This window comes from Emydura macquarii, unplaced genomic scaffold (genome assembly GCF_026122565.2).
Source record: "Emydura macquarii macquarii isolate MOO-44397 ecotype Brisbane River unplaced genomic scaffold, CSIRO-AGI_Emac_v2 contig_2013, whole genome shotgun sequence".
Classification (NCBI taxonomy): Eukaryota; Metazoa; Chordata; order Testudines; family Chelidae; genus Emydura; species Emydura macquarii.
The window spans coordinates 188,098-201,530 of record NW_027132150.1 but is presented as its reverse complement, the minus strand read 5'-3'; the positions used below and the strand labels follow the sequence as shown (position 1 = coordinate 201,530).

Here is a 13,433-nt window from a genome sequence, read left to right as displayed (position 1 = left end):
TTTAAGCTGCGGCTTGACAAAGCGCTGGCTGGGATGATTTAGCTGAGGTTAGTCCTGCTTTGAGCAGGGTGTTGGAGTAGTTACCTCCTGCGGTCTTTTCCAACTCTAATATTCTATGATTCTATGTACTTGAAACCAGATCTTCTCTGTCCTATTCCTTTGTCCTAGCCACAAGATAAAGTTTTGCAAATAATTCCCATGGGCTCTTTAAATGTAGGTGTGTTGAGTTGATACAGTTCTCAGTTACTAAACACTATAGCCGCCTGCTCTCCCTCCTTTTCCCTCTGCAGCCATCCAGTGCCCAGGGCCTGGAGGTCAATGCAGTTTTCCCATTGTCCATCAGAAGTTACAGCCATTTTTAAACTCCATGTCCCCAGCTGTGCACCTCTCTTCCATTCCAAGTTCTCTTTGCTCAGTCGCCCTGTTCTGCGTTTGTGGCTCTTTGGAAATTGGTTTCCTGGACAATGGCAAAGAAACAACAGAGAAAATTCAGGCTGAGCCTGGGCTGTGCAAAGGGGAGCTGCAGTGCAGGGAGTGGTGCAGGCAACTCAGGAGGGGCGCTCCTCCCTCAGTCAGGACTATTTTTAATACCTGGATGTTGTGATAGTGTGGACTGTCCTGCACAGAAAAGGACAAGTGGGATGGCTCACATTATCTGCCTCGGGAGCCTGCCCTTCATTTATCTTAATTTTTTCTCATTTATGGGCCAAAACCCACTTCAAAAGAGTTGATGACAATTCACAAAAATATTAATTTTCTTTTGTAGAAGGCCATTAGAGGGTAATGGGCACTGCACCCACACCGGTAAGAGACAGACCCTGCCCCAGAGAGCTTACAGGAGAAATGGGTGGGAAAAAACAATGATTTGTACCACAAAACCTCAGGTGGGTGACTGAGCCCAAAGAGATTAAGTCACTTCTCTAACTTCTAATATCACACGTCCAGTTTAGGTTGGAAATTTCAAAGGGGCCTGAAGTTAACTCGTTTTCTAATTGCCGCAGACTATTAACTTCCTTAAGCATTTGGAAATCACAGCCTCAAAGTCCAACTCTTTTTCCTTTCATGTTCTTGCTGTTTTGTTAAATTTCACTTTTAATTTGCCATTGCTATAAATGGGTCCAGTCCTCTCCACACACTGGTTTCCAGGTTTATTTTTAATTTGCACACCAAGAAGAAGCACAGGCAACTTAGAGACAAGTTACAATAAAACAGCTGAGGCTGGGAAACAGGAAAAAATCCTCAGTTTAGTCCCAGGTTTTATGCACACTGCATGATACTCAAAATTCAAGTACAACAGATGCAGAAGACACAATATATACGTAGCACAAGCCCAAAACACAGTGCGTGTGATGAGTGTAAAGTTCTCACATCCATTAAACCTTCTATAAGCTTTTTTTCTTTCTTTTTCTCTCTGTCTCAGCAGAAGGTAAAATTTACAAAACCCATTAAGTGACTTAGGAGAGTAAGTCTCATTTTCAAAAGCCATTAAGGAGCCCAGTTCTCACTGACATTCAGTGGGACATAGGCTCCCAATGGCCAGATTTTCAAAGGTGCAGATAGGCACACAGTGAGATTTTCAAATGGATCCTGCTGTTTAGGTCCAGATTTTTGTTACGGTTCAGGGCAACTGCACCTGCATTTTCCCTTAATGGTCCAGCAAGGGCCAACGCTCTCAGGCTGTCAGCTCCCTGGCCTTTGCCTTTCTTGGGTGGAAACCCACATCTCTCTCCTTGCTGACTGGCGTCTTTCCAGACTGAACAGTTCCCTTCACTGTATTTTTCCCTCAAAAGATTCTCTGCCTAAGCAGCTCTGCCTTGCTTCTCCCCTCAGAAGTGGTGTCCTGTGTAATTACCTCAGGTACAACTTACCACACAGTTCTGTCTAAGCAAGCCTGGTTCATTCTTACGGTAAAAACGTCGCAAAGAAAACTTACTAAAAACAATAAAAGAACCCACATGCAGGCTAATAATCTTAGCACAGATCACCCCAGCTCCACTGTGGGTTGTATCATGTGATCAGTCCCTCAAACCCCACAATGGGGTCTCTTCTCTTCACAATAACACACACACAGCTGCATTTTAATACAATGCACCTCCAAGGTATTAAAGCACATGCAGTAAGGTTTATCCAGTACATTGCAGGAAATTACTGTCTGTCCCCCGTTAAAAATCTGGCTCCACACATCTAACTCTGCTTGATTTCAGTGGTTGCTAGGTGCCTGCATGCTCCTGAAAGTCCTGCTAGGTGTCTAAATATCCTCTGGTCTAACATCTAGATTTACAAAGGGGTTTATGTGCCTCCTGGAATTTACTAAGGCTTTTAAATAGGTCAGGTGCTCCACTCCCATTGACAGTAAATGGGAGGCTGGTGACTGACTCACTCAAGGTGCTCTTCAAAATCCTATTAGGTGATTAAATGCCTTTGAAATCTGGTCCTCAGAAGCCTCCATCCCACGGCCTTTCAGTGAGATTTCGGCCTGGTCTACACTTACCTTAAATTTCGGCGGCAGTCGACGGGAATTACGCAAGCTACGCAGAGTAGATTGCGTAACTCCGGTCGACTTCTTAACTTCTGTTGTGCATGGCGCCTTCACTGCGCTGAGCACTTGACAGAGTCGTTTTCACAAGTCGATTTCGCATCAATTGAGTGTGTCCTCACTGACAGCTTAATCGATCCGGATAGATCGATCTGACAGCGGCTAACTTGCTGCTGTGAGTGAAGACGTGCTCTAAATGCCTTCATTGACTCCTAAATACCTTCATCACTTCTGATGGAATTGGGGTTGGTCCTGCTTTGACCAGGGAGCTGGACTAGATGATCTCTTGGGTCCCTTCCAACCATATTCTTCTATGATTCTATGAAACAAAGATTTAGGTTCCTAACTCACTTAGGTAGTTTTAAAAATTTTATCACTAATCCGTTGATCTTCAGAACATGCTGAAAACTCAGCTGTTCTCCTAGGAACATTAGGCAGCTCTCCAGCACAGCTTCCTGATGACATGTGTTCGTACCTGTTGATGAATAGAATTTTTTTCTTCCCTTTCTTGAGTTTGCAGAAGATGCTGCCCTGGCTTCTGTAGATTTGTGCAATAAGCCTGAGATTTTCAAAGTCAGCTACAAGGTTTGGATCTCCAATTCCTATTAATTTTAATGCAGACTGAGTGTGCCTATCCTTTAGGCAGCTTTGAACTTGTCAGCCTTAAAACATGTCCAAGACAGCTAGACACCTTTAGGAGCAATTTTTGATTAGTAGCGCTCCAGATAGATAGGTGAGGCTGCCTGGAGAAGGAGAGAGACAGATTCTCACACCAGCCACATAAGAGCCCTGCAGAGGAATTTGTAGACATATTTCACTGCACACCCACATCCTAGTTCTGCAGATGCAGCACATCAACATGCAGTCATTTGACCCCCTCTCAGTTTTCTCAGAGCCCCTTTCACCTCCTTGTTCCTCAGCGTGTAGATGACCGGGTTCAGCATGGGCGTGACCACGTCGGCAGAGATCTGCACAGCAGTCACCAGCGCCTTGCTCAGCCGTGGTTGTGTGTAGACCAGGGCGCAGGGCCCAAAGAACAGCGTCACCACTGTCAGATGTGAGGCGCAAGTGGAGGCTGCTTTACGTCTCCCTTCGGCTGAGTTCATTTTCAGGATGGAGTAGACGATGCGGACATAGGATAGGAGGATGAGGGAGAAGCAGGTCATGGGCACCACCCCAGTGTTGGTAAAGGTCACTGTCTCAATGATGTACGTGTCTGCACAGGCCACCTTCACCACAGGGAAGATGTCACAGAAAAAATAGTCCACCACATTGGGCCCGCAGTAGGGCAACGTGAAGGTCAGGCTGGTGAGAATGGTGGCGTGGAAGGAGCTGCTGATCCAGGTGCCCGCAGTCAGGATGGCGCACACCCTCCAGTTCATGATGATCAGGTAGCGCAGCGGGTGGCAGATGGCCACGTACCTGTCATAGGCCATGAGGGTGTAGATCAAGCACTCGGTGCTGCCGAGAAAGTGGTAGAAGAAGACCTGGGACATGCACCCGCCCAGCGAGATGGTTCTACTCTTCGTCCAGAGACTGACCAGCAATTTAGGGGTGGCGATGGAGGCGAATCCGATGTCCACCACGGAGAGATTGCAGAGGAAGAAGTACATGGGGGTGTGCAGACGGGAGTCAGCGAGGATGGCTGAAAAAATGAGCAAGTTGCCGAAAAGAGTGCAGAGGTAAAAAGCTAAGAAGCCGATGAAAAGGATGGTCTCATGGCCTTTGGTGTTGGGTATCCCCAAGAGAATGAATTCCGACACCACAGTGCGATTCTCCATTTCCATGCAAGACAGGGTCATTCCTGGAGGAACACAGATAATGCAACCAGATTAGCAATCTCAATAAATTATGGCATGTTTATTAGTTAGCACACTACAACTTAATCTACAAGGGTAAACCTTTCTAACCATCATATGTTTGGTGAAAGTGATGGACAATCAATACTCTAATATTTCATCGATTCTATTTGATGCTACTCAATTTAATTTTCCTTTCTTCTTTTCCATTCAACCATCTTCTATTCTATGCAGTTCTTATAGATCATACTAGGAAGAAATACATGGGGGTGTGCAGGTGGAAGTCAGAGAGGATGGCTAATAAGATGAGCAGGTTCCCAGTAGGGTGAAGAGGTAGAAAGCTAAGAAAACGACGAAGAGGATGGTCTGAAGGCCGTCAGTGTTGGGGATTCCTAAGAAGATGAAATGAGTCACCACAGTGTGGCTGACCAACCCAAGTGGGAATCATTTCTGGAGGAGGGGAGAGAAATAATACCAATGAGTTAGTGAAACAAAAATAGATATCATCCTGTTGCCGCAATGCTCACCCATCCTTCCACGGCCGCCTTCTCTCTGCATGTTCACCCCATTTCTCTCTTTCATTCGTAGTAGTTTATATTTTCATCATTCTCATGCCTGTTGGGATCAGGTCCTCACTGTGCAGTTCAGAACACAGAAAGAAAATGTCTGCCTTGAAAACCTTACCATACAAAGATGAACAGACAAAGGGGATTTCCTATTGTATTCTCCTCTATTCCTGTTTTATTTCTTCTCTCCTCTCCTGTTCTTATTTCTTCAACTCTAGTCTGTACAGACTCTTACCCCATCTTTATCACCACAGCATCTTAGAGCCTTCCATTCGTGGATGGGGAGATGTGACCAATGTTTGTCATATGTGGTTTGTTTTTTCTCTCAGTCTTTCTGCAGAGGGATTATTGTGTGTGCACTGGAGTAGTTTCTTTTGGTAGGGATTCATTTTTATCAATTTAGGTGCTCCTCTGTGTTTGTGTTAAAGGAGAGGGTGTGGATGCAACATACGAACAAATGAATCTAGTGAAGAATTACCCCAGTTTTGTTAATGATATGAATTGTTTGGAGTCTTTTATGTGGGTTAGAGAAAAATGGAAAAGGAAGGAAGAGGAATAGCGACAGCTTGTCATCTCCTCAGCCATGATCAGCAGACTGTGTTCTGTGAATATCAAAATGGGATTTTTAAGATCAGATTTGAAGTTCAAAAATGAAGTGTCTGTTTGCATTTTCTCAGGGAGTTTTCCCCATGCATGAGAGGGGGAAGCTGTGGTGTTGGGCTTATCACATGCTGCTACACCACAGAGCTTACAGCAGCGTCGCTGTAGCACTGCTAGTACAGACAGGCTAAGGCGATGGGACAAAGCTCTACCGTCAATTTAAATACTCCAGCCCCCGCGAGCAGCAGTGACTATGTCAGTCGGAGAAGCTCTCCTGTCGACACAGAGTTGTCCACACCAGCGCATAGGTCCTTGTAACTTACGCTGGGTTATTCAGCCCCCTGAACAACGTAACTTATACCGACCTTAGCTGTGATGTGTACATAACCACACAGAGATTAACGGAGAGAGGGAGATAAATGATACACATCCACAACAGAGAGACAGGCAGACAGGTACGACACAGAGAAGGATGGACAGATGGATGGATGGATTTTTCACTAAAGAAAATATCTGGGTGACATCGTCCTTGAGTGAGGAGGGGACTGACAGATTTCAAGACAGGAAGAGACTCAGGGACAGAGAAAATCTTTACCAAACCAGTTGTCTTACACTGGCTGCATTGGGAGAGGACGATCCAGCTGAATGCAATTTTTCCTCTTTCCCCTGCCTTCACTCCTGTGTAGAAGCGTCCAGATTTCTTAACCAAAACAGCACATCACAAAGGAGAGGTGCCCGGTCTCGGCTTTTGTTATCCTGCCTGCAGACCTAATCGTCTCCAAAGCTAGCCAGGGATGTCCACCAAATATCGCCACGGGCTGCTGCAGAGCCCCAGAGCTTTTTCACAGCTTCGCTCAGCCTTTACACTGAGCCTTTACTCAGCCTTTACCCTTTGGGACCCAGTCTCTGAATCCCCTCCAGGCTCCTGATCTGAGACCTCAGCAGAGTCACCAATTAACTGAGATTTTGCATCATTTTAGAGGACACTCATAGACTCCCAGGACCAGCTGCTCAGCTGGCATAAAAAAGGGTAGCACTATTCATCTGAAAGGGCCGCATCCTCAGCTAAACGAGACTGCAGATTCTCCCTCACTTGTCATGATCACAATCCTGAGTTACTCCACTGCATTCAATGGGTCTGATTCACCTCTGTCACTCACCCTGGTGGTGTAAATCAGGACTAACTCCATTGGAATCAAAGGAACTATGTAGATTTACACCAGCTGAGAATCTACCCCATAAATGATGAGGGAACCTGGGGTGTTCCACCCAGGAGTGTGAAATAGAAGTGAACGGGGCCTGGTGTTCACCTAGTGGCCTCTGTCACCAATAGAGCTTTCCCCTTGGTTTGTATTAGCACCTCCCTTTCCCATTTCTGTCTCTTTGTGCACATGGATGTAGTCATGCAGTTTGTGATTATCTGTGAGGGTGAAAGTCAGCGCTGTGCAGATGAACAGCATAGGTCCCGTGCACCACTTGGCATCACTTTTTGCAATCCAGTACAGACTGGCAGTATTGTGGTCCCTAGCAACTACAGGAAGGTCATGGCTCCAATGTTCTGGATGCTGCTCAGACACAGCGTGAGACTGTCCCTGCCTTTAAGAGTTCACAAACATAGGAAGTGTTACCGGCCCCATTTTACAAGGGGGAACTGAGGCACATAGATTTGGAGGGTGAGATTTTCAAAGGAGGCAGGCTCCCAAAACTCATTCTAGTGCAGTGGGCATTGGGCTCCTAACTCCCATTGACTTTCTTTAAAATCTCAGACTGATTGAATTGTCTGAGGTCACAAAAGGATTCTGTGGATGAGCCGGGAATCTGACCCAGATGTTCCGAATTCCAATCTGGGCATTGCCCCCAACAGCATCCCTTCTCTTTTCACTAGGATGAACATCACTCTGCGTCTTTCTGGGTTTCAGGCATGTTCTCTTACCCATCACTTTGCACATCCAGTGTTCATGGTGGGGAAAGGATCTTTAGAGTTTTAAGGTTGATTTAACTTAACAAACCTGCCCCTTCACTAGCCAGGTAAGGCTCGTCTTGCACCTCTATTGTACCTCGATGCTAAAGGCTTAGCAGTGGTTAGCTACATCACTGGCATAGCCTGTAACCTAAACCAGTCCATAGACCCCACACACAGAGGGTGTGACAGAGCCAGGGAAGCAGGGCTGTGTTAGGGGTTTGTCAGCACTGAGCTCATGGATCCGTTTGCTGCTGCCATAGCAGAGCAGTGTCAGTAAGGCCCTTTGCAATTCTTTTCATCGCTGTCATTTCTTGCTATTCCTCTGGTGAGCATCTTATTTGGGAGCTGGAATGAAGTGGCAGAAGGCAGATGTTATAATTAGTCTCTGTAGACAGATTATCCCCAACACAGTCATAACATACCATGACGTGCAGTGGCCTTTGGGGTTAATTAAAATGCAGGTATTCTGATGAATACCCAGGGGCCCTTATCACTGTGCTGGGTAGCAGCTCCCACATTACTCTTGGCTGACACCAGCTGAGTTCATTGTGTCACTGCCACGAACAGCAGGGCCGGAGCTGCATTTTACTATTTTTATTTGTATTCTCACTGTTCTTATCAGAGGCGGCTGGGACCTGCTGTTGGTGGGCAGAGGGCACAGTTCAAAGACACGTATAGGCTCTGCTCTCAGCTGCCCCTCCCTGTAGCTCCCACAGCAAAGTGTTCGCTTCTCCGTCTCCCCACGGCCACAGCTTGCAGCCTGTTCCAGGGAGCCGCTAGACGGGGAGAGGGCCTGGCCAGCAAACCCTGGCAGATATCTGCATGGTCACCTCACCCCTCCTGCCCCCACCCTGGGTCGCCTCTGATTCTTATCATTGGTATTATGGTAGGACCTACAGACTGGAACTCAGATATGGGCCCCTCTCTGCTGCATGATGCGCGGACACATAGTAAGAGGCTGTTACTGTCTGAAATTGATACACATTTAATGGATGATTGAGATGAAGGATTTAATGATCCCTGTGTAACATACGGAGAAACTGAGGCACAAAGCAATTCAGTGATTTACTCAATGTCAAACAGGCAATAATCGACAAAACCTGTACTTGAACCAGGATATTCCGTGTCCCACACTTTTCTCTTCGCCGCAAGATAATGCTTTCCAAGTAATCCCCATGGGTTCTTTAAATGTAGGTGTGTTGAGTTGATACAGTTCTCAGTTACTAAAGGCTATAGCCACCTGCTCTCCCTCCTCCTCCCTCTATAGCCATCCAGTGCCCAGGGCCCAGAGGTCAATGCAGTTTTCCCATTGTCCATCAGAAGTTACAGCCGCTTTTAAAGTCAATGTCCCCAGCTGTGCACCTCTCTTCCATTCCAAGTTCTCTTTGCTCAGTCGCCCTGTTCTGGGTTTGTGGCTCTTTGGAAATGGGTTTCCTGGACAATGGCAAAGAAACAGCAGAGAAAATTCAGGCTGAGCCTGGGCCGTGCAAAGGGGAGCTGCAGTGCAGGGAGTGGTGCAGGTAACTCAGGAGGGGGCGCTCCTCCCTCAGTCAGGGCTGTTTTTAATGCCGGGATGTTGTGGTAATGTGGACTGTCCTGCACAGAAAAGGACAAGTGGCATGGCTCACATTCTCTACCTCGGGTGCCTTGCCTTTTTTTACTTGAATTTTTTTCATTTATGGGCCAAAACCCACTTCATAAGAGTTGATGACAATTCACAAAAATATTAATTTTCTTTTGTAGAAGGCCATTAGAAGGTAATAGGCACTGCACCCACACTGGTGAGAGACAGACCCTGCCCCAGAGAGCTTACAGGAGAAATGGGTGGGAGAAAAGAGTGATTTGTACCACAGTGCATCAGGTGGGGACTGAGCCCCAAAGAGCTTAAGTCACTTCTCTAACTTCTAATATCACACTTCCAGTTTAGGTTGGGAATTTCAAAGGGGCCTGAAGTGAACTAGTTTTCTAATTGCCACAGACCTTATGGTCCAGCAAGGGCCAACGCTCTACATTTCCAGCTCCCTGGCCTTTGCCTTTCTCGGATGGAAACCCACATCTCTCTCCTTGCTGAATGGGGTCTTTCCAGACTGAACAGTTCCCTTCACTCTGTTTTTTCCTCAAAAGATTCTCTGCCTAAGCAGCCCTGCCTTGCTTCTCCCCTCAGAAGTGGTGCCCTGTGTAATTACCTCAGGTACAACTTACCACACAGTTCTGTCTAAGCAAGCCTGGTTCATTCTTACGGTAAAAACGTCGCAAAGAAAACTTACTAAAAACAATAAAAGAACCCACATGCAGGCTAATAATCTTAGCACAGATCACACCAGATCCACTATGGGCTCGATCAGGTGATCAGTGCCTCAAACCCCACAACGGGGTCTCTTCTCTTCACAATAACACACACACAGCTGCATTTTCATACAATGCACCTCCAAGGTATTAAAGCTCATGCAGTAAGGTTTATCCAGAACATTGCAGGAAATGGCTGTCTGTCCCCCTTTTAAAAATCTGGCCCCAGACATCTAACTCTGGTTGATTTCAGTGAGAACTAGGTGCCTACGGGTCCTCACTTACGTCTCATTCAACCCGGATAGATCGATCTGATAGTGGTGAATTTGCTGCCATCAGTGACGACGTACCTTAGACTCCTAAATGCCTCCATCACGTCTGATGGGGATGGGGTTGGTCCTGATTTGAGCAGCAGGCTGGATTAGACGGCATCTTGGGGTCCCTTCCTCCCCTGTTCTTCTATCATTCTATGAAAATGGGATTTAGTTTCCTAAATCACTTAGGTGGTTTTGAAAATTTTACTATAAATCCAAAACCCAGTTGTTCTCCCAGGATTGTTAGGCAGCTCTCCAGCACAGGTTCCTGCTGACACGTGGTTTCTGCCAAATGATGAAGAGAATTTTTTTCTTCCCTTTCTTGAGTTTGCTACCCTTGCATCTGTAGATCTGTGCAATGAGGCTGAGATTTTCAAAGTCAGCTACCAGATTTGCCTCTCCAATTCCTATTAATTTTAATGCAGACTGAGTGTGCCTATCCCTTAGGCAGCTTTGAACATTTCAGCCTTAAAGCATGTCCAGGACAGCTAGATGCTTTTATTAGCACTTTTGTGGTTTGTAGACCTCCAGATAGATAGGTGAGGCTGTATGGGGAAGGAGAGAGACACTCTCACACAAGCCACTGAGGAGCCATGCGGAGGAGTTTATAGACATATTTCACTGCACACCCACAAGCTAGCTCTGCAGATGCAGCACATCAACGTGCAGTCATTTGACCACCTCTCAGTTTCCTCAGAGCCCCTTTCACCTCCTTGTTCCTCAGTGTGTAGATGACCGGGTTCAGCATGGGCGTGACCACGTCGGCAGAGATCTGCACAGCGGTCACCAGCGCCTTGCTCAGCCGTGGCTGAGTGTAGACCAGGGCGCAGGGCCCAAAGAACAGCGTCACCACTGTCAGATGTGAGGCGCAAATGGAAGCTGCTTTGTGTCGCCTTTCAGCTGAGTTCAATTTCAGGATGGAGTAGAAGATGCGGACATAGGATAGGAGGATGAGGAAGAAGCAGGTCATGGGCACCACCCCAGCGTTGGTAAAGGTCACGGTCTCGATGATGTACGTGTCTGCGCAGGCCAGCTTGGCCACGGGGAAGATGTCACAGAAGTAATAGTCCACGACATTGGGCCCGCAGTAGGGCAGCGTGAAGGTCAGGCTGGTGAGAATGGTGGCATGGAAGGAGTTCGTTATCCAGGTACCCGCAGCCAGGATGGTGCACACCCTCCAGTTCATGATGATCAGATAGCGCAGCGGGTGGCAGATGGCCACGTACCGGTCAAAGGCCATGACAGCACAGAGCAGGCACTCGGTGTTCGATAGAAAGTGGTAGAAGAAGACCTGAGCCATGCACCCGCCCAGCGAGATGGTTCTACTCTTTGCCCAGAGACTGACCAGCAATTTCGGGGTGCTGATGGAGGCGAATCCAAGGTCCACCACGGAGAGATTGCAGAGGAAGAAGTACATGGGGGTGTGCAGGCGGGAGTCTGCAAGGATGGCTGATAAAATGAGCAAGTTGCCCAGGAGGGTGCAGAGGTAGAAAGCTAAGAAGGCGACGAAGAGGATGGTCTCATGGCCTTCGGTGTTGGGGATCCCTAAGAGAATGAATTCTGACACCACAGTGAGATTCTCCATTTCCATGCGAGACGGGGTCATTCCTGAAGGCACAGAGATAATGCAAACAGATGAGCAATCTCAATAAATCATCATTTGTTTATTCATAGCACACCACATCTTAATCTACAAGGGCAAACCTTTCTAACCATCATAATTTTGGTGAAAGTGAGTGGAGAATCAGGACTCTAATATTTCATCGATTCTATTTGATGCGACTCAAGTTAATTTTCCTTATTCTTTTCCCTTCTGCTGTCTTCTGTTCTATTCAGTTCTTATAGATCATAATAGGAAGGAATACATGGGAGCATCCAGTTGGGAGTCAGCGAGGATGGCTAATGAGATGAACAGGTTCCCAGCAGGGTGCAGAGGTAGAAAGCTAAGAAAACGACGAAGAGGATGGTCTGAAGGCCGTCATTGTTGGGGGTTCCTAAGAAGATTAAATGAGTCACCACAATGTGGTTGACCAATCCTACATAGGACTCATTCCTGGGGTAGAGGCAAGAAATAATATCAATAAGTTAGTGAAACAAAATTTGATACCATCCTATTGCTGCTATGTTCACCCTACATTCCACTGCCACCTCTTTTCTGCATGTCACCCCATTACTCCCTTTCATTCGTAGTAAAATATATTTACATCCTTCTCATGCCTGTTGGGATCAGGTCCTCACTGTGCAGTGCAGAACACAGAAAGTGGAAATGTCTGCCTTGAAAAACTTACCATCCAAAGACAAACAAACAAAGGGAATGTCCTATTCTATTCGACTGTATTCCAGTGTCTTTTCTTCTCTCCTCTCCTGTTCTTATTTCTTCAACTCTATTCTATACAGGCTCTTACCCCATCTTTATCACCACAGCATCTTAGAGCCTTCCATTGGTGGATGAGGGGATGTGACCAACGTTTGTCATATGTGGTTTCTTCTTTCTCTCATCGTCTCTGCAGAGGGATTATTGTGTGTGCAGTGGAGTAGTTTGTTTGGCAGGGATTCATTTTTATCAATGTAGGTGCTGCTCTGTGTTTGTGTTAAAGGAGAGGGTGAGGATGCAACATACGAACAAATGAATCTGGTGAAGAATTGCCCAAGATTAGTTAATGATATGAATTATTTGGGGTGTTTTATGTGGGTTAGAGAAAAAGGAAAAAGAAAGAAGGAGGAATAGCAACAGCTTGTCATCTGCTCAGCCATGATCAGCAGGCTGCGTTCTGTAAATATCACAACAGGAGAATTTTTAAAGTTGGATTTGAAGGACAAAAATGAAGTGTCTATTTGCATTTATCAGGGAGCTTTCCCCATGCATGAGAGGTGCTGCTAAGAGGCAGAAGTTGCCGTCTTGGGGTTATCACATGCTGGCTACACTACAGACCTTACAGCAGCGTCGCTGTAGCACTGCTAGTACAGACAGGCTAAGCCGATGGGACAGAGCTCTACCGTCAGCTTAAATACTCCAGCCCCCGCGAGCAGCAGTAGCTATGTCAGTGGGAGAGGCTCTCCCGCCAACACAGAATTGTCCACACCAGCGCTTAGGTCGGTGTAACTTACACAGCCTTATTCAACCCCCTGAACAACGTAACTTATACCAACCTTAGCTGTGGTGTGTACATAGCCACACAGAGATTAACAGAGAGAGGGAGATAAATGATTCACATCCACAACAGAGACAGGCAGGCAGGTACTGCAGAGAGAAGGATGGATGGATGGATTATTCTCTAAAGAAAATATTTGGGTGACATCGTCCTCGAGTGAGGTGGAGACTGACAGATTTCAAGACAGGAAGAGACTGAGGCACATAGAAAAAATCTT

General features: G+C 46.6%; 2 protein-coding genes across 2 annotated transcripts; both read right to left on the bottom strand.

Annotated features, from left to right (window-relative positions):
- Nucleotides 1-3,390: 3,390 nt before the first annotated feature.
- On the bottom strand, nucleotides 3,391-4,323 carry LOC137159922 (olfactory receptor 10D3-like). The gene has a single exon (XM_067558393.1). It carries the CDS (start codon nucleotides 4,321-4,323, stop codon nucleotides 3,391-3,393), a length of 933 nt encoding a protein of 310 aa, XP_067414494.1.
- A 6,399-nt stretch (nucleotides 4,324-10,722) lies between these two features.
- LOC137159908 (olfactory receptor 10D3-like) lies at nucleotides 10,723-11,655 on the bottom strand. Its single transcript, XM_067558379.1, has one exon. It carries the CDS (start codon nucleotides 11,653-11,655, stop codon nucleotides 10,723-10,725), a length of 933 nt encoding a protein of 310 aa, XP_067414480.1.
- Between the last annotated feature and the right edge of the window lie 1,778 nt (nucleotides 11,656-13,433).